The sequence below is a fragment of the Neomonachus schauinslandi genome, chromosome 14, assembly GCF_002201575.2.
Source record: "Neomonachus schauinslandi chromosome 14, ASM220157v2, whole genome shotgun sequence".
Classification (NCBI taxonomy): domain Eukaryota; kingdom Metazoa; phylum Chordata; class Mammalia; order Carnivora; family Phocidae; genus Neomonachus; species Neomonachus schauinslandi.
The window spans coordinates 18,296,934-18,323,876 of record NC_058416.1 but is presented as its reverse complement, the minus strand read 5'-3'; the positions used below and the strand labels follow the sequence as shown (position 1 = coordinate 18,323,876).

General features: G+C 37.7%; 1 protein-coding gene across 1 annotated transcript in view; it reads left to right on the top strand.

Annotated features, from left to right (window-relative positions):
• WDR7 (WD repeat domain 7) overlaps positions 1 to 26,943 on the top strand; it is a 345,210-nt gene that overhangs the window by 247,929 nt on the left and 70,338 nt on the right. The window contains exons 23-25 of the mRNA XM_021686377.1: positions 8,175 to 8,292; positions 10,426 to 10,575; positions 11,169 to 11,251. Coding sequence (XP_021542052.1) covers positions 8,175 to 8,292; positions 10,426 to 10,575; positions 11,169 to 11,251 — 351 coding nt within the window. The remainder of the gene's footprint in view (positions 1 to 8,174; positions 8,293 to 10,425; positions 10,576 to 11,168; positions 11,252 to 26,943) is intronic.

Sequence of the window (26,943 nt, the reverse complement as noted above, 5' to 3'; positions counted from 1 at the left end):
TTTTTTTTTTTTTTTTTTTTAGATTTTATTTGAGAGACAGAATGAGAGAGAGAGAGCACATGAGAGGGGGGAGGGTCAGAGGGAGAAGCAGACTCCCTGCCGAGCAGGGAGCCTGATGCGGGACTCGATCCAGAGACTCCAGGATCATGACCTGAGCCGAAGGCAGTTGCTTAACCAACTGAGCCACCCAGGCGCCCCTCAAATAAATAAAATCTTAAAAAAAAAAAAAATAGAACTAAGACTGAGAATTTTACATCTTTGAAATCAAAATAACACCAGTTGTTTTCTAATGTTTTCAACTCTTCTACCAAATTTTAAACTATGTTAACTAAGCAAACTTTTACTGAGTAGTTAATATATGGAAGGAACACTATTGGGTCTTCTATGTAGTGACAAAGTGGCATCAGACACAGATCCTGTCTCCAGGGCACTTGCAATCTGAAGGAAGGATAAGATCTTCCCTGGGGGTAACCATGATGCAAAGGGAGGAGGAGAGTAAAAGGTAGGGATGCTTAGAGGACAGGGAGGTGAATCACAGCTGGGCCCTCAGAAAGGATGCCAGGAAGAGTTTTATTTGCATCCCTCATTTAAATAATTTTGAGGAGAGGCGGAAGAACAAGGACATGCAAAAGGACAGAGATGGGAAGGTACAGTCATGCCCAGCAGATGCTGATGAGCTCCTTAGAACACGTGACCGTAAACATTGTTTTTAACTAATTTTATCCATTCCTTGCAGAACTTAAACTGTGGGGAGTGCCCACCTAAAACTTGAACATAAGTTCCTTCCCAGTTATCTCTGGGCAATAGAATTAGGGCTAAAAAGGGGATTGGTTTCACCTTTTACTTTATAAAATGATCATAAACATGATAATGGAAGATTATAAAATGAATCGGAAAGAAGTTCTGTCTCTTGTCCACAGAAACACTGCTCCACAGAGCATGACCTGAGCTGAAAAAGGTGCGGTTCAGACCTAGGTCTCGCTGACTCCACGAGCTCTGCTTCTCCACTGTGCCATCTTGCACCCCCACAGTTAAAGATCCAGAGAATGCCAAACGTAAAACAGCCTGTTCAAAGGACGTGAAAGCTGTCAACTCGGAATTTTCAGCATACTTTCAGATTTTAAAAATACACTGAATGAAAATTCCCATCAAGAATTTTATACCTTCTAGAAATTAATAACCTATTTAAATATCAGTAAGCTCCTTGAGTGCCTGGGCCAGGTATTATATATTTATTCATATTTATTCATAACACTGTCACATGATTTGCATTCAATAAACATTTAAGTCAAAGAATTTTAGAAATGAAAATCTTCAGCAGCATTCAATCCAGAGCTCTCACTATGCTATTCAATAAAAAACGGGGTTAGGAGAGATGATACAACTTGCCTGAGATCTCACCAGTACTAGAAGATCTAAAGTATCACACAGGTCTCTTCTCCCATACCTGTATAGTTACGCCACCCTTTAGGTGACCAGTGATCCACAGGTAGACTCTCTGAGGAATTTTTAAATTAATGATTATGGGCTGCTCATTCATGATGGACTGTTTAATAGAAAATGCAGGCTGCTCTTCATTGAAATCATAGATAGAGCCATCCCTACCTAATTGTGAGAAAAATAGAAACATGCAGTATTATGTTTTTTATAAATCCATCATTTTTTAGGTCACCATGGTTATGTATATATGGATAAAATCTTAGAAACAGTAGAAAATCATACTTTGTAAAAGAACAGAAAAAAATCCTTGTGCTTTTAGAAGGCTAGACTCCATTCTGTACATGTTGTGGTCTGATGGTGATCTGTTTTCCTAGTGTGGGCAATCTCTCATCCACTGCCACAATGGAAGAATGTTAATGAATTACCAAAAGCCCATTGCTTTTCTGGAAAATTCATAGTTTACCAAACTTTAAAGGAAAAACATCTAGTCAACTAGAAACCACACATGCTTTGATAATATACAGATAAGCCCCATATGTTAGAAATACTCTTTTTGAACTGTATATAGTTCTATATATAGAGAAAAAGAATTGACATTTTAACTCAAATTTCAACCATATTTTTTTATATATGGGGTAAGGGATAGAGAAAAGAACATATCATATACACACTAAAGTATTTGAGGATTTTATATTTAAACTATTTTTCCTATTCACATGACATTTATTTATTTATTTTAGCGAGAGAGTGCATGTATGTAGGTGGGGGGGGAGGGGCATAGGGAGAAGGAGAGAGAAAGAAGCCCAAGCTGGCTCCATTCCCAGTGCGAAGCCCGTCACAGGGCTCGATCTCAGGACCCTGAAATCATGACCTGAGCTGAAATCAAGAGTTGGACATTTAACCAGCTGAGCTACCCAGGCACCCCAGATGTTTATTTTAATAGAAAATGTATAATCTGAGGAACCCATTTAACTAAATTTTGTTAGCATAGTTTTTACATTATAACTCATAGTTGTAAATGTATACAACATACAGGAAATAGGTCTAAAAGATAGGCACTTATTGGGCGAATCACCACATTTGTGTTTAGGAGACTAATGCCACCTTTGAGTTATCAAATTCAGTTTTAACATGACAGACAAGAATTGATGATTCTTTATTACATTAAAGACTCTTGTTAGTTCATCTGTTTTTACCAGGAGGGGGTAAGATGGAATTCCCAGTTGTTAGGTAATTAAGTATGCATTTTCAAAATAATTTTAGTCTTTGTTTTCAATGAGTGTTTTCAATGCCCTGTTGCTCTTTATCTTAGTCAGCTTGGACTGCCATAACAAATACCACAGACTGGGGGACTTCAACAACAGAAATTTATTTCTCATAGTTCTGGAAGCTGGAAAGCCTAAGAACAAGGTGCTGACAAGGCAGGTTTCTTTCTGAGACCTCTCCTCTGGGCCTGTAGGTGGCTGCCATGTCGCCGTGTGCTCACAGGTGGGAGAGAATGAGAGCAAGTGTTCTGGTGTCTCTCATACGGCACGAATCCCTTCATGAGGGCCACACCCACCTGGCTTCATCTAACCCCCATTACCTCCCGGAGGCTCCATCTCCAAATACCATCACATTGGGGCAGATTTTCAGGGGACACAAACATTTAGTCCATAATACTGTTGACCATGATTTGTGGGTTATTCTATAAAAGTTTAAGTGGTTTTCCCCCTGAATATTCTCTTACAGTATTCCTTAATTTGACAAATGGGGGAGTCTGACAATTGTAGATGGTGACATTTAACTGTAGTGGTCTTACATGTGACTTTTAAAATGCTTTTACCACGATGGAGTAATGGTTAGAACAGGATTAATGAGCAGTCATGTAAGGAATGAGCTCAGCCTGAGTGGACTATTTTTCTATTCATGATTTTTATTTACAGTTTCTATCATCTCTGGTATTTCATATGCGATGTGTGTACTGAAATGCTGAGTAAAATAGAGAGTATGTCATATCATATTTTTTAAACTAAAGACCCATCTTATAAACCTATATAACAAATGATCTGCATAACAGCCGGATAAGCAGGATCAGCTGAAAAGAGTGAGTTCTGTGTTTACATACAGATTCCAGAATAAGGCAGATACCCCTTTAATTTCACACCTCTGATAGTATGATCCTTCTTCATTCAGTTAGAATCCCACATTAAAATATATCACATACACAGTGCACCTTTGACTTTCAAGATAACTACATGTAGAATTAGACTTCGTCTGTTGGGACTACTAGATCAATTACTTTGACTTCATTGCTTGGTCAGTTCAGTCAAGTAACTGGCTTAAGTGATTTTTTTTCCTGCTGGATTTGCCAGGTAACTTCATTTAGCGCATAACTATTGAGCTACCACTGTGTCCAAGGGCTGAACTAGGCACTTTGGGGGGATCACAGGATTAGAAGGCATGGTACCAATCTGCACAGAGTTCACAATACAAAACTAATTCATAATGCCTGGCAGAATCAGATTCAGTGCTAAGAGCCTAGAATAAATGGGTTTCGTTGTTGGTTGTTTTTGTTTCAATAGATTGTAATTGAATGCTCTAGCAATTGCAGAACAACACGTAGGCTTCCACAAGAATCGAACAGAGGGGAAGGAGGAGAGTGTGCAAATGGGGGGGATGGGTAGGGGAGAAGCATAAGCCACAAACTACAGTCAAAAAAGGAATGGAATTTTAGGGACCAACCTTGAAATTAGCCTGGCCTCAGGAGCATGGTATTGAAAAGACTGAGTTACAAGTTAGCGAAACTAGATTATGGAGGGCCTAGAACCTCAAGCCAAGGAGTTCAAGATTTTTCTTAGAAGCCCTAGGACCCACTGAGGTTTTTAAGCAGGTTAACCATGAAATAAAGTTAGTGCTTTTGAAAGATGACTCTGGCAGTGATGCATTAAATAGACAGAGGGGAGAGAAGGTTTGTCTTCTTCCCCTGTGCCTTGGCAACTCTTCTCTGTTCTCACACTCCCAACCCTCCTGCCTCTGCACTATGAATGTGCAGAACCCTGACCTCAGAACAGTAGATGTGTCCACATTCTGAAGTCCTGCACTCCAGCCATTGGACACTGATCATGGGAGTCACTCAAACGTACTCTTTGACGCCTCTACAAATTTTACGATGTTCCAGCTTCCACTGAATTCATGAGCAATACTTTTATATGTCTTTGGTTAGCTTCCTTACCTATTGCCCTACAGCTTCTCTTCCGGACGCCAAACTTTACCATTTTTCTTACCATAAGAAGGTTGCCAATTTCCCCAAATTCACAAGATCACTTGCTGAGATGGATTAAGGGTGATGTGTGACTGGGCCTTTAACTGAAACCAGTGACCTGCTGTTAGTTGATCTCATTTTCCTCTCACTTTATTTCTATTTGTGAGAGTCATCTTGGGTCAGAAGAAGCATCTATTGTATATATAATATAGGTGAGATGCAGGGCTGGAGGTTTTTACATTTGCCTGCTCATTTAATCTTCTCGACAACTTTGTGAAGTTGTTACTTTAATAGACCCATTTTCCACACATCGTGCTTACTCAGTCCAGGGTGGCCACAGGGCACATAAGGATAGGGGGACATTATCCTTTTGTCACCCTCAGGTGAACACATATATGCATAGTCATTCATTCTCATTCTTTCTGTTGCTCCCCTCCCGCCCTCCCCCCCAGCCCCCGGCCTTGGCTTCCCACTAAACTTTTCTCCTCCTGAAGGAACAGAGAAGGGCTGGAAGAGAGGTGGGTGGTGAGGTTGGTAGGATCCTGTTTGTGTAAGTAGAGCTCTGGTTTCCAACTGCAAGTGGTCACAACAGCACACAGCAGGAATTGGATGGGACTCTTCTGGACTCCAGGAGGATGCTCTAACACTTGGCCTACAGAAGGCAGATCCCATCTCTTAGCAACTCAGAGGCAGTATAGCCACGGGGAGGGCGAACAGGCAGCCAGAACCATGAAGTGCAGCAGGGGCAACATGTTCTCTTTCACTCTGTTTCCCTTGATACGACCTAGCCCTTCAGGGCAGCCACATCATTAACATCCATAGCTGTGGTTCAGATACAACCCTCAGTGCTGTTCCCCAAGCTTGGTCAAGCAGTGTAGTACCTATCCCATTTCTGTTAAGTTGGTCATTTGTACCCACACATACGACTTCCTTCTTGAGCCCAATTTGATCTTTCTGAGGACTTTTTGAATTCCAGTTCTCCCATTTAGTACAGTTGCTTTTACAACTTTATATCCACACCAGTTGATAACTGTGCATCCGTGTCTTCATTTAATCACAATTGACATCAAAAAGTTCAGAGTTGAAGTCTACATGTTACAACATACCACTTGAGAAACCTCACTCAGGGATGCAATCTAGCCATTCATCCAAAGTCGCTGAGTTTAGTCATGTTACCAGTTCATTAATCCAGTTAACCACAATATGGGCAAGCCTCCCTCCCCTTTATTTCCTCCAAAGTTCAGCTGTCCAAGAAGACATCAGACTACTACCTTTGCTCCTCACTCTGGACCTGATTTCTCCATAAAATGCCGACACCACCCCCCTCTAAGGCATGTTCTGGGCAGGTGCAAGAAGACATGAAACAGCACAGGAAAGCTCGATTTCAAACCTAAACCCTGGGTTCCACATCCAGTTCTTTCTCCTCTCTGTCATGCCTTCCAGGCATAGGCCGGGCTGTCCAGGAGGTAGACATTCCTGCTCCATGGCTGACTGCTGGGCAGGGAGGCTGCCTGGGGATCTTTTCCAACTCCCAGCATTCTGTGATTTTATTGATCTTAGGAAATTTGATTTAGGTTTGCTCAGAATTGTTTAGTTAACATACCTTTTTTTTTTTTTTAAGATTTTATTTATTTGACAGAGAGACAGATAGCTAGAGAGAGCAGGAGTGGGGAGGAGAGGGAGAAGCAGACTTCCCGCTGAGCAGAGAGCCTGACGCAGGGCTTGATCCCAGGTCACTGAGGCAAAGGCAGATGCTTCACTGACTGAGCCACCCAGGCATCCCTAACATACCATTTTTGTTTCAGCCTTTCAATATTATCAATACCTTTTCATACTGATTTGAGAAATATCATAGAATATCTCAAAAGTTTAATTAGCTTTTGAATTTTTTAAAACTTAAAATATGATCAAAACTTTATAACAATTCTTGAGCAATCTAGGTTAGCACTGCTCACATAGTGAGTATTTCCTTTGCGGAATTCTCAATAGTAAAGTTTAATCCCTAAAAGAACCTGGCTAACTACCCCACCTTGCTTTACTGCTGAACATGTCTTTCCAGTCCCTACTGGGTGCCTAGGGGCATGTCCACCCATGCATTCTTTCTGTTTCTTGTTCAATATGTGTGTGTTCTGTCAGCTCACATCTTTCTTTTTAGTGGTAAACATCAAAGGAATGCTTCCATCCTCCTCTCTGAGTTCCTGCTTTGTATCTACCCTCAGTTTGGAAAAAGGACTGGAGACAGTTATATTATCAGTCAAAGATTTAAGCAATATAGTAGTCACCAAGAAATTATAAGCAGAATTTTCTATAACCAATTTACCTTCTTTTAACAATGATAAGAATGCCTATGTAATGCATACCTATTTTCATCTAAAAGTTAAAATAATGATTCTTAGACTAATTATAGAAATATTTGTAAACATTTTGAGAATTTTTAGTAAACATAATCCAGTTTACACATGAAGCATACAGACTAATTAGAGCAGGACAAATCTTAATATAATTTCATATGGCTATTTAAGTATCAAAATTATGTACTTTTAAGTATCAACATTAGAGAGAAACTATAATGGATCTCTTACTGAATAGCAAAATGCTCCTTGTATACAGTTGACATGTGGATCACATGCAACATTTTAATGAAGTCTTACTACTTTTCACAGCAGCCTATATAAAATATACAGGAAGCTTACAAACAGAAGAATATTATCACTTTTATGTTTTAGGGGTGGCAAAGGAATATAACATCACTATTCTATCAGGGTATTCCCACAGTTTGTAAAGATTTATTTCATCATGTACATATTCTTATATTGCCTGGACAATGTCATGCCTATGATCTTTATAGAGAGAAAATAAGTATTCATTAATACAATTTTTGCATCAATACAAAATAACTATTGGCAGAACATAATGAGTAGTAGATTGGTTCTAAAAGTATTGAGCATGGGGTAAATTAACAGTACTGAGAATATTTTAAACTAAAAATAATATTAAAAACTAAAAATAATTTTGCAGTTTTTTTCAGTTCTTTTGATAATTATATGGACAGAAGTGAATTTTGCTTCCTTTCAGATACATGTCCTTAAACGAAGCCCTTTTTCTGTGGCCTTATAAACAAATTATTACCTTTAATTTGTTTTTAGCAAAAAATTTGAAAATACCCAGCACAGTCTTATTTCTTGCCTGATTCTGAGCTTTGTGATATGCATTCAGTACTAGTTCTTGATAATTTGTTAACAAGGCGTTTTTAACACTTTGGACAGATGCACATACTGTTTTCAATCTTCACGGTTAATTATTCGATTTTGTATTTGATGCCAGAACACCCTGACTCCTAATCACTGCTCATTGTTGCAAGTCCATTATATTCTAACTGTTTGAGTGCTCCCATTGACCTTGAACTGACATTATAAGCTGTGTCTAATCTTTTCAGTCTATATTTCTAATGCTTCTTTTCTTTTTTCCTTTTTTTCTGATCCCTGTTTAGCATCACAATGGGGCTGCCTCTTAGCCCTGCAGCTGACTCCGCCCGCTCGGCAAGGCATGCCCTCTCACTCATTGCCACCGCCAGACCACCCGCCTTCATCACAACTATAGCCAAAGAGGTGAGCAGAACCTCTCTGTGTGCTCCATTTTCTCGTTTAGAGGAATTATTAGATATTGTGAGCTGAGGGTCCATATCCACAAATAGTCCTTCCAGTTTGCTCTAGAACAATGCAAGTTAATAATTTAGTGCTGAAATGAATACATATGTACCTGTGTGCATGTACCCTGAATTCCACAGCAATGCATTCATGACTTAGGCTTTTGTATTCATTTCTGTTCTCAAAGTTAACTCACTTGCAAATATTTGAAATTAATTTTCCAATCTGAAATATAGTAGGCTTATTCAAATTAAAATATACTAAAGATACTCACATTTTATAAATGTGAATATCTGCCTGTAATCAACACTGAACTTATTTAACACTGGCTCTTCAACTGTAAACAAAAATGTAAGTCATAAACTTGCTAATTGTTTTTCCTATTGCATGTCACAGATAAAGACTTGAATGCCAATTGATTCCCACGTTCTTAGTGTTCTAACTAATTGCCCACATCTAACTGAAAAACTAGTAAAGAACAATGAACCAATTATAGGATCTTTCCTGTAGATCTTAGTAGTGGGAGAGAAAGGGAAGGATGATAAGCTCCTACATTTTTTTTTAAAGGTTTGTTCCATTTCAGCATGAATAATGTGCAGACTTGGTGTCCGTGGGGTATGAGCTCTGTCTGAGTTGTTTTTCCTGTAGCTATGATGAATTTTTAAAATACTAAATAAATACCTCTGAGTCTGCCCTGATAACCTGAAACCTACTGGGCCCGTGTCTGCCCCAGAGCCATCCTTAATAGGCATGCAGCAAATATTTGTGATGTGAAGGTAGTTAGAGGGGAGGAAGGAAGGTTTTAATAGCAGATTGTATGGGTTAATATGAGGTGGTGGGACTTTGAAATTCATACCTAAAATAAATCTGTAGAGTAAGGGGATGTGTTTTTCTGATAGTGCGTAGTGTTACAGTGAGGTTACAGTGTATTTAAAATATGTATATGTATGTTATATATCTATAATTTATAGATATATATTTATATGAAGAGTATATATATAAATGAACAGATTTATTATATAGCAGAAATATATATATAAATGAACAGATTTATTAGCCATGGAATTTCTTATCAGTTGAATATGCATTGATAGTAATATTGAATATATTGAATAAACCTTACGTATATCTGACCACATATACAGGTCCTATAAATGCCAGCCATAAAACTGCCTCTTTAAAGAGTAAGCAAGTATTTGTGTTAATTGTGTTTTTGAACTTAATTTTCGCCATTTACATATGAATATTTTTAAATGAACTGTTAGAATAGCCATGCTTTGGATTTATTCTACTCCAGCTTTAGGTTAGAAAGGTATTTTTAAAATATTTTAATGTTAATGTTTTACTAATTACCAGTTGATTCCTACATTGTTAGTGTTCTAATATTTCAGTGTAATAGTTCACATTTACTACCTTGTAAAAATAAGTTTTCCGCTTCACTTAGAGTTTTAGAGTAAGATCCTGAAGTATTTCTCACTGTTATTACTGTCCCCTCCCCTGTCATGCCCACTCCTCCGTGGCTGGCCCAGCTCCTATCAGTGTTGTTTGTCCTCTGAATGATTAAGACTTACAGTTTGTACGGGGAAGAAAAATCACAGTGAACTTATATTCTTTACAATGCATATTATTTTTGCATACACGTTCATTCGCATGATACACCTTCATTATACAGCACCAAGAATGATGCCTGGGACACAGGAAGTCTTCAATAAGCATCATTTACTATTACTACTTGAGAGCAAGTCTCATGCCTCTTACTTGCTTGGGTATCTCCTAACCGCTGTCCACTTACAGCACCAAATAGACCAAATTCACAAACCTTCATTCTGTCTTTTGAAAAATGTCACTGTAGTGTTAAAGTCTCATATAATACTCAGGAACTTACAGAATTTTATTAGAGAATACTTACTGAGTTTTTATTGTACTAAATGCTTTCTTTTGCAATCAAAAGACCTGACCCACCCCAGGAGATTTGTTTTATTGATTCTCATTTTTTCCCCTCTTGTGTTAACAAGTGAAAAATAAACCAGTGGCTAGAAATGCAAAACTGAATCGAGTGTCAGCCGTATCTACAGCATGGGAATGTCTTCACAGGTACACAGACATACAGCTCTTGCAGCAAATACCCAGTCCCAACAGAACATGCACACGACAACTCTTGCACGAGCTAAAGGGGAAATTCTGAGAGTCATTGAGATTCTTATTGAAAAAATGCCCACAGATGTTGTGGATCTTCTTGTGGAGGTAAGAATATCCTGCTATTAAATGTTACAGCAACAATCTAAATTAAATATGTCCGCGTAGTAATACGAATCAGCATTTTAATTTCCAAAGAAATAAAAGAAAAAGAATTAAAAGAATTATCTACAGGAAAGAGAGAGAGATAATTAAATGAATTAACTTTTGTACCATTTCTAAGGGTCCTTATTTAAATTTCATTAAAGATCAAAATGATTGCTGTGTACACTTACCATTCATAGGGAAGTGGTCTGTACTAGAATAATTGTTAAAGGGTATGTTCTCTTTAATGTTTTTCATTATAAGTAAAACAAAGGATGTAGGGTGCTTGAATAAAAGCTACCTATATTGTTCATAAATATGAACTGCTTTTGAAGTCAACAAGTCTCGTTTCTTTATTTTACTTCTCTTCTGTTTTTCACAGATAAGAGGATTAAAGTAACTATACTGTAGCTTTAGTAAATATACTATAGTTTTAAAGTAAATATTGCAGTCAAACTATCTAGAATTTTCATGCAGCTGAGGCCTAAGTTAATAATTTGAATTTTGGAAAGTTAAGTATTTGAAATTAATTTTGGATTTGCATCTTTTCTATAAAGGTTATGGACATCATTATGTACTGCCTTGAAGGATCTTTAGTTAAAAAGAAAGGTCTTCAAGAATGTTTCCCAGCCATCTGCAGGTAAAGAAGTCTTCCACAGCATGCAAAATAAATAATTTTTACTAACAAATAATTTTGAAAAATTTTTTAACAGGATGAGTTAGTAGTCTTGCCCAGTTAGAAAACCAGTTCTGAATTAGTATCTGCTTACTTTCTGAAAACAATTTAGGCGGCTCATAGTCAAAAACACAGACATAATAGAACCATTTGAAATTAGGTCCTGATGAGATTTTCTCAAAACTTAAAAAAATCAGTAAGAGATAACGTCTGTTGAGTATGTGTGTGTTCTTACATTCATCACTCAAATTATCATTTACATTACAAAAGGAAGAGTTTAGGAAGCTTCTTTCTGACTTAGGAGAAAAGGTATATTTTTCAGCCAGGGGAAACTTTCTACCATATTTTCACTGGTAAATTTTATTTTTACTATAAAGGTAACATTTTTCATTTTGTCCTACTAGTGTAGGTGTTTTCCCTATGAGAAAACTGGCCAAGAGCAGTTAGAACTGACATAAATAATGTTGCATATGTTGAACATAACCAATAATTTTAGATGTATATAGCATTTCATTGTTAGGAAATGAAGATTTTTTGAATGTAGTAGTGTTTATTTTCCCTTGAAAATAGTTTTTGGTTCTTAAAATGTTTAGAGCTTGCGTACATTTTGTTAAAAAATTTTTTTACCTCCAAGTGGTCAGTAGAAATAGGACTTAAATCTGTTGAAAATCATTGTTTTTGTAGAAAACAGAACCAACAGTTAGTAATAGTTACTAACATTTTTCTTTTTAAGACACATTCAACGATCTCCTTCTGTTTGTTCAGATCTGTGTGCATACAGTAGTGAAAAGCTTTATTTTAGACTGTTAAGTTTCCTGAGAGAGGTGATGTTATATGACACATCATTACAACTTCTGTATCTCCTGGCATTTGAGCAAGTATTTGCTGAATTAATTGTACTCCATGAGTCTTCCAGTATCTTTTTTCATATTTATAATAGACTTTGTATCGTAACCTCTTCCTTTTGCTGTTGCTGAGTCATGCCACCCAGAAATTAAAACCAAAAGGAAAAGATTGTGCTGGAATATGCATGTGTACAGATGCGTCTTTTCTTGGGGTACAGATGAGGTGTGTTAGAATGCAGGCATTTTTAAGCATCATGCCACATTAAGTCTGGTTTGTGTTCTTTTTGTTAGAAGTTATATGTATAAAATCTTTTCAGGCATTCATGCAGTTAACTGATGAGAGTACATCTAGCTGCTATAGTCCCAGTCAGTCGTTCTCTAAGGAAACGCCTATGCGAAAATAGACACTGGGACGTCTCTTTATAGCGGTGATGATCACTGTAGAGCTGAGTGTTAACAAGTGTTAGCAAAGGATTCCTTATAGCACCAGTCTTGGCGATGTAAAATAAGCCTCCTGAAGTTAACGAGAGGAAATTGTCCAGTTTTTCGAGGGCCTGTCTTTGCCCTTGCCGGAAGCCTGCCTCCCCTGCAAGCAGCACCCTCAATTCCTTAGGTCACCCTAGTTTGCTGGTGTCCACTTTTGTTTGCTGGTGTTTCTTTGCCAGAGAGTAAGGATTCTGCTGGGATGCTAAGAGGCATGCTCAGTACCAGGTTATTCTGATTTGGCAGAAAGCAATCGTGTTTTGTTTATTAATTTAATAACATCTATTGAACACCTACTGTGTGTCAAGTACTAGCTAGGCCCTGGGGATACAATGATGAATAACATGATATCCTCAGGGAGCACACAGGGTCTAATAGGGTAGGTGATTATTAAGAAAGATAATTCCAGGGTACTGTGTCATGTGCCAGAGTAGAATTACATACCAGAGACAAGATTGGGCAATAAATGGCAGTGCTTAACTCTAGGTAGAGGGGGCTTAGAAAGTTTCACAAAGGAGAAAGTAGAATAATAATAATAATAATAATAGAATCTTAGATAGTTTCACAAAAGAGAAGGCAGACAAATAATAATCTCCTTTTATTAAAGGAGAAACATGTTTTAATAAGAGTGACTGCCAAGTGGAGAGAAGGATCTGTCCCCCACGAGGGTTTGGGTTGGTGGTGGTAGGAGTGGTGGTGGGTTCTGGGAGAGCCTCACAGAAAAGTTAATGAAGCAAGCTTTGCAGAATGAACCAGTGTGTGCCATCTGGAATTGCAGAAAGAACCACATCAGTAAATGTCTAGAGACATAAAAGTGTATAGTGACTTTGGCGAAATCTCTGTGGTAGTGGCCAGAATGTAGGTTGAGGATAGAAGTCTTAATATGGTGTCAGAGAATGGGGCTTTGAATTCCATACAAGGGAATTTGGCCATTATTCTGTAAGCAATGGCGAATCAGCAGAGTTTAAGCAAAAGCATGTAATTCTTGGGCCAGAACATAGTTGATAAGACCTAATCTTATGAAACTTCAGACTTATAACAAACAGTTGTTAACTATGAAATTAGGTTAGATATTATATAGCTGTGGGTATAGAAGCCACATAGGCCCGTTTATGGGAAAGTCAGCCCATAAACATCAAAAGGTGATTAGCAATATAAGATTGTGGTGTTTGCTAAATATTAGTTGGAACAGGCAATAAGTTATGGAGGACTTCAGAGAACATTAAGCTTAGATGGGGCCTCAGAAGTTTTACTGGTCGATGCCACGCTACCTACTAGCTGAAATGCACAACAACAAAGATATCAACATAGCAACAGAAATTAAAATTCTTTTACTGAATCTCTGCTGTATCTGTGCCATTGTTCTGGGTGCCTTAAAGCACCTGTGAGCCCCCTACCCTATTTATAAATGCTTTTCACTAAATAATGAAACTCCAGTCAAAGTCAATGAAGTGAGTATCTGTGATCCAGTCATGTGGCATTTGTTTTTACAATCTTTATATAATGTTGTAATCTTTTTTTGTTAATTTTTCTTCTTTTCTTTCCTTTACCCTATTTCATTATTTTATTAATTTTTTCCTTTACCCTATTTTAAAGATGCTATGGGTTTTAGCTTAGGCTAAGCTCTGTAATGTTGCTGTATACCAGTATCCAGTTGTTATGGTTGGTAGATCAGATCATAAAAAGGTGTTAAAAAACTTCATTAAGTATTTTTTAAATGAAATATTCTTTTTAAATGAAGTATTCATTTAATGAAGTATTCATTTAAATGAAATATTAAATGAAGAATGCTCAGGATTTAGATATTCAGAGAATGTTAGTTTCCTGTGGGTCTCCCTATCTTAATAATAATGTGAAAAACCAAAATGTATATAAGAAATGACTTAATAAAGATTTTAAAGTATTTTATATGCATAGAGACTACAGAATGGCATTATTTTCATATATGTAAAAAAAATTGGTTTACTTCCCAAAATATATAATTTTTAGTCAATGTTATAAAGGTGGATATTCACATCTAAAGTTGTATTTAATTCAATTAGGAATTAATCTGGTATCCCAAAGTCATCGAATATTTAAAAGTCAAAAGTACTCTGACTTGGGTTATACATAAAATTCACAGTTTTCTGTGAGTACCAAGACGAAGTAGCATCATTGAATACTGAATAATCCTGAGGTTGAGTCTCTTGGTTTTTTGTTTTGTTTAGTTTTTTAACCTTGACCAGTGGGCTTATGATTCTGATATGCATCTATGGTTTGAATGTTCAGTTCAGGATTTTAAAACGTTAATAAACATTAACATTTTAACATTAAATTGGTAGTTTGTCTAAGCTTTTCTTTATTGTTGGAAATTTGACAGCTATTTCTCAGATTGCATGTTACAGTAAAATTTCCATTTTACTATTGTTACGAAAGTCTTGGGTTTTGACTTAGGCTGATTTCTGTGTGTTGTTATATACCAAGAGTCAATTTTATTCAGGTTTTATTATTTATTCTTTTATCTATTCAGGTTTATTTCACGATTATATGACTCCATATGTAATTTAACGAGTGGTGAATTCATCTACTCAATTATACTGTTAACTGAATTTGTCCTCTGACATCTTTTTTTATTTTTAAAGATTTTATTTATTTGACAGAGAGAGACACAGCGAGAGAGGGAACACAAGCAGGGGGAGTGGGAGAGGGAGAAGCAAATTTCCTGCTGAGCAGGGGGCCCAATGTGGGGCTCGATCCCAGGACCCTGGATTCATGACCTGAGCTGAAAGCAGAAGCTTAATGACTGAGCCACCCAGGCACCCCTGTCCTCTGACATCTTTATTCAAAACATATTTAAAGTTTAAGCTACAAATTGTAAATTCATTGAAAGAAAGAAGGAGTAATACAAAAGTTTGATTTATCTAATTTGGTTTATATAATAGCTTTTCTATCAATTTTTAAAACTTCTTTTAATATCTTCTGCTTGAAAGTAGAAATGCATTAGGACACATGCCAGTAAAATTTGGTAGACATTCTTACTTATCACTGACCAAAGCTCACTTGCTGATATTAAAACCTGAGGTTACAGCAATGCATAAATGCATAATTTGCTGGGGTGAGCTGTAAGTTTGGGTCTAAACTTAGCAGCTAGCATGCAAAGAGGCGCAGACCATCAATACCTAAGTCACAGTGTTCATATGGTAGAACAGTTCAAAACAAATATTCCTGTTTATAAGCCTGAGATCAACATGCAGTTGAGAGTCCTCATATAAAAGACATAAAATATGTATGTAGTTTACAGACCTTGTAGTTTTAAGAGGTTTTGTGACTCTCAAGAACGTGTTAGAAGGATGCTCATACAACTAAATATTTAACAAAGTACAGCCAGCACTTATTAGTTGAGAGAACTAAGGACACAGATGAGAAGGTGAAGTTTAAAAACTGGTATTGAGGGCTCACTCCCAGTTAGGCCCTGTGGGGAATAATGATCTCCAAGTGCAGTTCCTAGACCATCTTCAAGAGAATTACCTGATTTCTAGGCTCCACCAGAGAGACACTACCTCAGACTATTATGAAGCCTGGAAAGCTGCATTTAGCAGCCTCCCCTGATGATTCTTAAGTACACTAAAGTTTGAAAATGAGTACTCCTAATAATCCCAAACCGAGAAACACAAAACCTGAGTCATTGTTCTTAATGACCATGTTCTGATATATAAAACCTTGGATCCTTGAATGCTTATTTGTTTCCATATTGAATAAGCTTAGAGGAACGCCAAGGAAACAACTGAAGACATTCCTTCACCTCCTCTGTTCCAGTGATGCATTATTAGTTTTTAAAGAGTTGCCCTTAGACTGTATCACAGAATGCCTGCCAAAGATGTTAACTTCAGACTGGTCATTGATTGGCTTTTATTTAAAACTCAGTTGGAAAAAACAGAACACTTAGGAGCTAGTTTAAAAAACACATAGTCCGTCCTTCAGCTCAGCTCATGATCTTGGAGTCCTGGGATGCAGCCCCACGTTGGGCTCCCCACTCAGCAGAGAGTCTGCTTCTCCCTCTCCCTCTGCCCCTCCCCCTGCTCGTGCCCTCTCTCTCATGAATAAATAAAAATCTTTTTTTAAAAATAAATAAAAAAATAAGTCCAAAACCTTTAAAAATAAATAAGTACAAATAAAAAACACATAGTCCATCAAACAAAACAAAACACATGGTCCATTTATTCCTCTACATGTTCAAGTTTATATCCGTAGAGTAAATTACACCATCAGAGAGCTGCCTTGTTGGACCATATTGTCTGGTCTCCTTGCAGTTCTGTCCCCAAGTTCCCCTTCAGGACTATGCCTGCGTTTTGTGTTGAGGAATCTTCCAGGAGAGTGTCACTGTGTTGTGTTCTATAAGCTTCCTTAAGTCCTTTATGGAGTATGTGAATATATATGTATGTGTGTGTGTATGTGAAATGGACACATATTTAAATCTTATTTCAAAAGCCATGGAAGCAAAAATAATTGTACACAAAATACCAACTATGATTATTTTCTAAAAAATTATTTAGAAGTCCTTACAAGGACTTTAACTGAACTATCCTAGGTCTCCCTGGAGTAGTTTATGTATCTGTAGATATTTATCTATAATATATTTACTGAAAGATACAAAAATCACATGATTTTAACTGCTGTATAAACTTTATAGTCATAGATTTAAATATTTCCTAATACATATTTTAGTTCCAGGGATATTATTAATGTAGAAGTGTCCATTAATAATAGAAGAAAATTACTTAAATTTTAATGCCCTCGAGAGACTGTAGCACATACATCCTTCAAAAAACTGATACACAAAATAGTTTTGCCAGATTTTTCATCACTATAACAAATAAGGCTTTATTATTATTTAGGAAATAAGGTGCATTCCTTTTAGAACACAGATATATTAGCAGTAAGATTCTTGAAACATTGATTACTTTTACGTTTATGAATAAGAGTCAGAGGTACAGTCAGGTAACTTGAAGAAATGAATTCCTCCAGATTCTTGCTGGACTTTTTGGCCTTTGCTATGCCTTTGTCAGGCCCCTAGATGGTCTTCAAAGAGGCATCATCTGGCACTCTAGATCATTGTTGTCGGAGGCAAAAGTACAGAGGGCTCTGAGTAATGTACATATAATTGCCTGGGTATAAATAATTCAGCGTCCTTAGTTAAATGTATCCTAGACACTAAGAAAGTAGAACTAACTTTTTTCAAGGAGTGGAAGATACACATCGCTGGAGTTTTCTCAGAATTCCTTTTTCAAAGGTAGTTACTGGGATGCCTGGGTGGCTCAGTCAGTTAAGCGTCTGCCTTGGGTTCAGGTCACCAGGCTCCCAGCCCTGCGGGGAGCCTGCTTCTCCCTCTGCCTGCCATTCCCCCTGCTTGTGCGTGTGCTCTCTCTTTCTCTCTCTCTCTCTCTCTCTGGCAATTAAATGAATAAAATCTTAAAGAAAAAAAGTAAAATGTAGTTATCAACTGCTGTGTTGCTGAACTTGGATATCCTTGTGAAGTCCCTCATTTAACAGACCAGTCACCAGTCAACACTGAGCGTGCCATGCCTGACTCAGTTTGATTAATTTTCCTCTTTTGGTCACCGTATAAACACTGACTCATTTTACATGACTGTATTTGATGCAGCAGCATAAAAAATCAAGGTGTAAAAATACACAGATGTTACTGAACTAAGAGAAAAGCAGTATAGAACACATATGTATGACATACACTTGTTCTAAAATGAATATAGGTTTCTTATTCATTTTGTAAAAATATTCTTTTGCTAGTCTCAGAATAAAAAATTTAAGCTCTTGTAAGCTACTGCCTATCAAAGCTCAATTAGAAAGGAAGATAAAATACGTCTGGAAATATAATGAAATTATAATGTAATTTTAAATTTTGAGGCTATTTTATTATGTTCTTGTGGACTAGTAGTGACATAATGCATAGCAAATAAAGGATTAGGGATTTAAAAATGAAATTATAAGTCGATGGGAAAGTATGATTATATTTGGAGATATAAAAGGTTTCAGGATTTTTTTTTCGTAGCAACAGTTAGATACGTATGCCTCTAAATGCAGTTTTTAGTCACTTATGACTCCTCAATTATGCACATTTTAAGTCGCTTGAAGGGGCTTTTGTATCCACTTCCTTTATAGCCCCTGTAGCAAGTAGGAGAGGGCTTCTCTGGCCAAAAGCCATGTGCCCCAGAATTCCCAGATAGATCTATTTCATGCATTTTTATTCCCTTAAGTTGAGGCAATTAATTTGACCTATAACTAAGTGATTTAATTTTTATGCCTTCTAAAGACTTATCAAATAAATTCACAGATTCAGAAGAAATCCTTTGGTGGGCTCTGTCTCAATTTTTAGTTAAGAAAGTATGAACACTGATGTAGACACTCAAGAACTGAGATTGAATAATGACTTTAGTCCTTAATTTCATCCTAATAAATGGCACCAGTTCATTCACTTAAACATGACCTTGCTGCGTTATTTTTATAGAATGGCAAGTTGTAGAATGTTGAATCTGAAAAGGACCTTATGTTACGCATTACGTATTCCTATGCTTCATTTTACAAATGGACAAGTTTAAGAACATTTTTGTGCTGACAGATGACAGTGAAGCCCAGCTCTGCTGAACAGATCTCACACCTGCTCTGTGTTCTGCAGGAGAGAGTCCACGGGCATGGACGCATCAGGCAACACACAGAGCTGTGTCATCTCGTCAGAGGACGAGAAGGCTCCTGTTGTGTTCCAGGCCCTGGTCTCTTCCTGCTGCATTCTTCATTCCATCCTCCTTCCCCTCCTCTTGGACTGTGCTCTCTAGAGAACCCTGCTATCACATTATCCTCTCTTCTCTCTGACGCCTCGTCCTCTGCCTGGAAGCACACTCTGTTGTCTCTCACTGAGCAACCCTCCCTTCCCTCTACATCTCATCTGTCCGCTTCCTGGCCTCTTGTCTCCCCTTCTCCAGGAAAAGGGGTCTGCACTCTGTCCATTTTGTCACCTGATCTGATCTTTGCTCCCACTATTTTGCTCATATCTCTCTCTCTCCCTCTCCCCACCTGGTTACAATTTTTTGATTGTCCAGTGTTTTTCAGTCTTTGGTGATTCTCAAACTTTTTGGTCTCAGAACTCCTTAAAAATTAAAGACCCAAAAGAGTTATTTGAAATACTAAATACAGTTCATGTTGATATAAAAACACATTTTTATGGAAAATAACTACTTTGCCAAAACAAAAAAATACTGAGAAAGTAGCATTGCTTAACATTTTTTCAGATTTCTCTAATGTCTGGCTTAATAGGAGACAGGTGGATTTTCATATTGGTGCCTGTCTTTGATCTGTTGCCGTGTGTTGTTTTAATTGAGTATGTGGTGAAAAAATCTGGCCTCACATAGATACAGAATTGAAAATAGGAGGAATGTTTCAATAGCCTTTTAAGATAATTTTGCATCTTCTTTAGTAGTTCACCAAAACTCAACGTGTGGTCATGTGGTCATGTTTAAAGGTGAGCCACAGTGTAGACTCTGCAGTCATACTGAACTTTTCATATGGTGTATTTAATCCCCTGGTACATCTTGCACTTTGAGTGGGTCTTTCTCCCATGTGTGACTTTGTAACATTATGCATTTGTCTTTGGAAAATATTGGTCCCTGAGTTATGTAGGTTGTCCATATATTGTCACATTGCAACATACAATATCAAAAAATCACTTTTGCTAATATTACTGCTGATCTCATGAAAAAGTCAGTGAGTAGTGGGAAGCCAGAATTCTAATTTGTATCTGAAAGCTTGAATTTTATCATTGGCAACAAGTTCTGTCAGTTGTTTTCCTGGATAGGAATAAAGTAGTTGATTTTCAAGAAAATGTCTGCCAAATACTCACAGTTTGTCTCTGGGGTTATACTTTCAAGTACAAATGGTGTCATGTGGAAAAACAAGCAAACAAACAGAAAACCAGCTAGTTTAGCTTGCACCTTGATCCCACAAGTGTTTTTCCCTGGGAACATCAGATTTCAACATACGAGAGAAGGGCTTTATGTGCACTTCTCATTTTGTCACACTGAATGTTAAAATGACATGTACTCAAGAGTCAGAATGTAAATAAAGTTAATAATTTTTACTGCCTCGTCAGGGACATTCTTGAGTGAAAATGCCCTGGGGTTTAGTTCTGTTTACCCCCAGCACGTGGCCGTGAAGACGTTAAGGACGGCTGGTCGGGTGCGGTGCTGGGGCCCTGATTGAGGCTAATGCACCAGCCGCTTCACCTGGTCTTGCTTTAACACCGTCAGTGCAAAGTCAACCCAATGAACGGATCAACTCATGTCTCAGTCTCTCACAGAAGTAATTTTGATCTCACAAAACAGGAGCCTGAGGTCCCCCAAGGCGTCTGCAGATCACCCTTTGAGAACCGCTGATGTAGCGGAGTCTTTTGTTGCACTGAAATGTGAAACTTTTTTCTTCTTAATTAAAACTCTTCTACTTTCTGCACCCCTTTAAATCGCCAAGATTGATAGGTTATATCATAACCTTTTCTGGGATCCAGTGCCCGGGGAGGAGGTAGGCTAGACTTCAGGAAGACCAGGGATTAGTTTTTCTGAGGCTCAGTACAAATCCTGAAATCTATTCTACTTACTTTAAAGGACCCTTTGCTTCTCTAGGGATTCCTGGCTCTCCCCACAGTGCTGTGCCGCTGCTCTCGGAAGGGGGCCTCCTTAACCCTGGACTTTCTGTGTTACACACGCCGTGGGATCTATAATAGCTGGCAGCCAGACTGCCCATCATTTAGGACTCACGTTACAGATGATATTAAATGGGTTAGAGCTGTATTCTTCAAATCCCAATCTCAAATTCACTGTGCTGAGGGCAACTTGGTCTTTTTTCTGCTCCTTGAATAGAGCCATGCTTATTTCTCCTCAGGACTTCGGTTCCTGCTACTCCCTCTGCCAGTAACAGTCCTCCTCAAGATCTTGCCGTGGCCTGTCTGGTCTCCTCATTCACGTCCACTCCCCCGACCTCCCCATCTCACACAGCCTCCCCACCACCACTGTCACATGGCCATTTTATCTTCATAGGGCTGATGTCATCTGAAGTCACTTTGTTGATATTTGTACTTCCTCGTTAGGTGCATAAGAGCAGGGACCCTGTCTGGTTGCTTTCCTGTTATGTTCCCAGCACCGCTAGCTGTTGAAAGAATGCACTCGAAGACCCTGTACCTGCAGCGAGGCTTCAAAGGATCTGCTGCTGGGACAAAGGGACAGGACAGGCACACCCAGGCCTCTCCTTCACCCTCTCTCACCTCTGCCACCCAAGTCTCCCCTTCTCTCTTTCTCAGCTGCCTCTTCCCAATCCTAAATTGCATCTCATCCCATTGATTCCAAAGTTATCCTGTAGTCTCTTCTTGGCAGCCTAAGCTCTTACTAAGTATTTAGCTTGCTTTTATTTCATTGAAACCAGATTCTCAAAGGTATAGAATATATATGAAATCTTAAGATGTATATTCTGTACACACACACACCCCCACACACATAGATACACACACACACCATATAGAGAGAGAGAGAGAGAGAGAAAAAATGAGAGAGTGAGTCTACTTTCTCAAAGATAGGAGACTCTAAGTCAACAATTCTCAACCCTCTTGGTCTCAGGACCCCTTTATACTTAAAAATTATTGAGGGCCCCAAAGAATTTTTTTTAAAGATTTATTTATTTATTTGAGAGAGAGCATGAGCGGGAGGGGCAGAGGGAGGGGGAGAGAGAATCTAAAGCAGACTCTGTGCTGAGCACGGAGCCTGACACGGGGCTGGATCCCACAACCCTGAGATCATGACCTGAGCCATGACCTGAAACCAAGAGTCGGACACTTAACCAACTGTGCCACCCAAGGACCCTGAGGACCCCAAAGAATTTTTATGTGGGTTATAACTATCAATATTTGCCATATTAGAAATTAATTGCTTCTTGGCCTTTTGGCTAAGATCAAGTGTAAAATTAAGAAATTTAAAAGTAAGCCATTAAATGTTCACATATATAATATTTTAATGAAAAGTTATATTTTCCAAAACAAAGCAAATTAGAAGAAGGCATTGTTATATGTTTTTTCTAATCTACCATGTCTGCAGTAGAAGTTTGCCAGATTCTCGTATCTGCTTCTGGTTGTGACAGCTCACATCATAAAGCATCTGGACATCAGCTACACGCCTATGAGAAAATGAGAGTGAAAAGGGAAAACAGCATCGTAGTGTTCCTACCAAAGCGGGTCTGACGCAGAGCGTGCTTTAGCTTTAAGAACTGCTCTGAGCGTGACTGGAGGACCGCTGCAGTGGCAGCTGAGTTCTGGAGAGGGGGGGCTCCTGCCTCTGCCACACCCAGCCGGGCAGCCTTGGCCATGTCGGTAGGCTTCTGTTTCCTCCTCTGTAAAATGAGGGGCTTTCCAGTGCCTAATAACCTGCTGCAAGACAGAGCTCGAAAATGTTAAAATCTTTCCTCATTACTGATTTATTAATATATGATTACCAATCATTCTATCTCATAAGTTCTGAAACATGTTTATAACATATGCTCCTAATATTGGAACGCTGCAGCTTCTTTAATGTTTTCCCTAAAATTCTTTGAAGTAATCAAATCTGAACCTACACTAGAATATTTAATGAACAAGGCTCAATTAATATGAAAAGTAAGTTAAAAAAATTTTTTTTAAGATTTTATTTATTTATTTGACAGAGAGAGAGAAGGCGAGAGAGCGAATACAAGCAGGGGGAGTGGGAGAGGGAGAAGCAGGCTCCCCGCTGAGCAGGGAGCCTGATGCGGGGCTCGATCCCAGGACCGTGGGATCATGACCTGAGCCAAAGGCAGACGCCCAACGACTGAGCCACCCAGGCGCCCCAAGTTAAAGGTTTTTAAAAGAAAACACAGGGAGTACCTATCTTATTATACTATTTTTTTTTTAACCTATTGAAGTTTTGTGGAAAAAGTCAATTAGGTAGAAATCAGAGTATAGTTTTAACATAGTATCACCGTTGTGCTTTTAAATGCATATTACTTGGGCTCAGGTCATGATCCTGGAGTCCTGGGATCGAGTCCCACATTGGGCTCCCTGCTCAGCAGGGAGTTTGCCTCTCCCTCGGACCCTCCCCCCTCTCATGCTCTCTCTCAAATAAATAAAATCTTTAAAAATAAATATAAATAAAAGAAAAGCATATTATTTGTGGTAATGAAATGTTATTCAGCACTAAAAAAAATAAGCCATCAAACCTTGAAAGACATGAAGGAAACTTAAATGCTTATTACTGAGTGAAAGAAGCCAATCTGAAAAGGCTTACATACTGTTTGATTCCAACTATATGACATTCTGGAAAAGGCAAAGCTGTGGAGTCAATAAAAAGATCAGTGGTTACCACGGGACTTAGTGGGGAAGAGAGGATGAATAGGTGGAGCACAGAGGATTTCTAGGGCAGAGAAACTATTCTGTATGATATTATAGTGGTGAATGAGTCGTTATACATTTGTCCAAACCGGTAGAATGTACAACACTGAGAGTGAATCCTAATGTAATCTACAGACTCTGGGTGATAATAATGTATCAGTGTAAGTTCATCAGTTGTAACAAGTATACCACACTTGAGAGGTAGCTGTTGATAATAGAGGAGTCTGTGCATGTTGGGGGCCAGGAATATTTGGGAAAACTCTATACTTCTCAGTTTTGCTGTGAACCTAAAACTGCTCTAAAAAGTAAAGTCCATTTTTGGGGTTCCTGGGTGGCTCAGTTGGTTAAGCGTCAGACTCTTAATTTTGGCTCCGGTCATTTCTCAGGGTCCTTGGATTGAGCCCTGTGTTGCAGGGGGCACATCCAGCTCCCTGTTCAGTAGGGAGTCTGCTTCTCTCCCTCCTCTTCTTCCTCTGCCCTTCCTTTCTCGCTCACACGTACTTTCTCTCTCTCTTTCTCAAAACAAATAAATAAAATCTTTAAAAAAAAAAGTAAAGTCCATTTTTAAAAAATATATAATCTATTCATTATAAAAAGTCAAGAAATCAATATGAACTTAAGTAATGTGTAATGGTGAGCATTCAGTATTTTTGATGACAGCGTATCATTCTCAATCACTCAGTGATGAGAAATTTTAATTAGTCACTCTATTATGGTTTATACCATCCGATTATTTTAAATAACGCTAGATAGTGTTTATTTTTAGAATTGAAAATTGTATGAGAATATTTTAATTGGCTGGGTTTTGCCATATAAATGATAAATCACAGTACCCAATTCTAAAATTAGAAAAAAATACGGCCCTGAAGAAATAAGATTTATAAATGGAGTTCAGGTGATTTAATAAAGTAAAATAATTTTTAAGCAGCCGTGTGGCTTTTCTTGATTAAAATTTTCTGCAAGTATTTTAGAATGTATTCCCTTATTCAGTGGACATGTAATGTGTGTCTGCTCTGTGTATGGTGCAGTGCTTGGCTAGCATGGACTTCTCAGCTACATCTGGTCACTCAGGCATCGCACTGTTCTCCTTCAAAAGCCGTAATTTGGCTTGGCAGAGACAGAATGGTAAATCAGAGAAATGTTGCAAGCTATGATAAAAGGGTCTCCAGGCGCATGGAAGAGTCCCAGGTGGTATGATGGGAAGGACATAAAGAAGGGACCAGGTAATAGTATAGAGGAGGAAAAAGAATTGGTGATGTTTTAGCTGAATTTAAAAAGATGAGTAGATGTTTATGAGGCAGACAAATCCTTCTGCCTCCAAAATCTGAGCTATTTCCATATGTAGAATTGGCTGTCATTGAATGAAATATTATGTTAAATGTGATTGTGAATCTCTTACTACTGAGTCGGTGATCACTTTGCAAAAATTATAGTGTATATTCTTTTACATTGCGTATTTCATTGCCAGGAATGAAGAAGTTCTCAGCCTATGCATAGGCCTGAACAATATATTCAATGGCTCAAATACTTGGACTTCTTAGTAGATACTAAAAAGACAGTAGTAGTGGCAAGGAGGAAGGGTTAAAGTGCTCAGGGTATAAATTTCTCTAACTTACTGTAAATGGATTAGTAGTTTTGGCATTGAAATTTAAAATGTTTTTATGGTTTTGCTGAATTTAACTGACTCAGCTGACCTTTGTTGGGAACATCTTAGTATGATTTTTATGTAGAAAATGTACTTTATGTTGAAACATGTTTATTCACTCATGTCCTCTAAATGTAATTATTGTTTACCAACAGTTGTTTCCATTAAAAGATACTAGAACTGTGACATACCATACAGCCATTAAAAAGATTGAGGTCAATCCATTTCTACTGATATGGGAAGGTGGCAGTAGAAGAGAAACTTAGAAATTCGCAAAGTTTCAAAAGAGCATGTAAAATAAAATCATTTTTGAAGAAGAAAACTATATGTAAGCATTGATATTCATGCTTGTATGTGTATGCATATGAAGAGGGAAAAAAATCTGGAAAGGACATACTCCACAAAGTATTTCTCATGATTACCCGGGGTGCTGAAAGGGATTGGTAGTAAAAGGTAACTTTCCTTTCTTAACTGTTTATTTTTCTGTATTTTCTGTGTTTCTTTTTTACAATGAGTGTGTATTTCTTTTAAATTGGATATATATTAGAAAATAGGAATAAATTAATCATTGGGAAAACATTAAAGCTATAACATAGATAAGACACCAAGAAAAAGGTAAAATAAGTAAACTTTTGAGCTGAATGGAAAAAAAATCTAGACAGAAGAGTTAAAAGTCTGTATTTTCAGAGCCAGTTTACCTTTTCTTAAACTTTGTTATTATGTAGACAGACTGATTGATTCTGCTTTTCAAGTGAAAAGCTGATTCAGCTCTGTTCACCCTAAATGGGCACTTAAAATCCAGTAAGGAAATGAACACCATCTACTTTAGAACAGGGCATGAGCTCATTTTTTAAAAAACTTCTCCAAACCTGTGGTTTTTTCTTATCCCATATGGTGATAACAGTAATAGGATGTAAAACAACTTCTGTCCTAACTTCCAGGAAAATCCTTAAATTGGTTACCATTTTATAGTCTACTTTCTATAATAAATAATTACAGATGTTACTCCTATACTCAGGTCAGAAGTCACTCTAAAAACATTTTCATCCATTTCCCTACTCCTAAAAACTCTACAACAGATTGCTGTCTTTCAGTGTTTCTTCATAAAACAAAACTCTGAAGCTTGCAGGAGTATTCCATTTCACTGTATAACAGAAAGAATATTTACTTTTCAGACTCTTTGAAATGATATAGTTTCAAACCAAAATCCATATTATTGGTATTAGCAACTTTAAGCTGAAATTAAAATAATTTG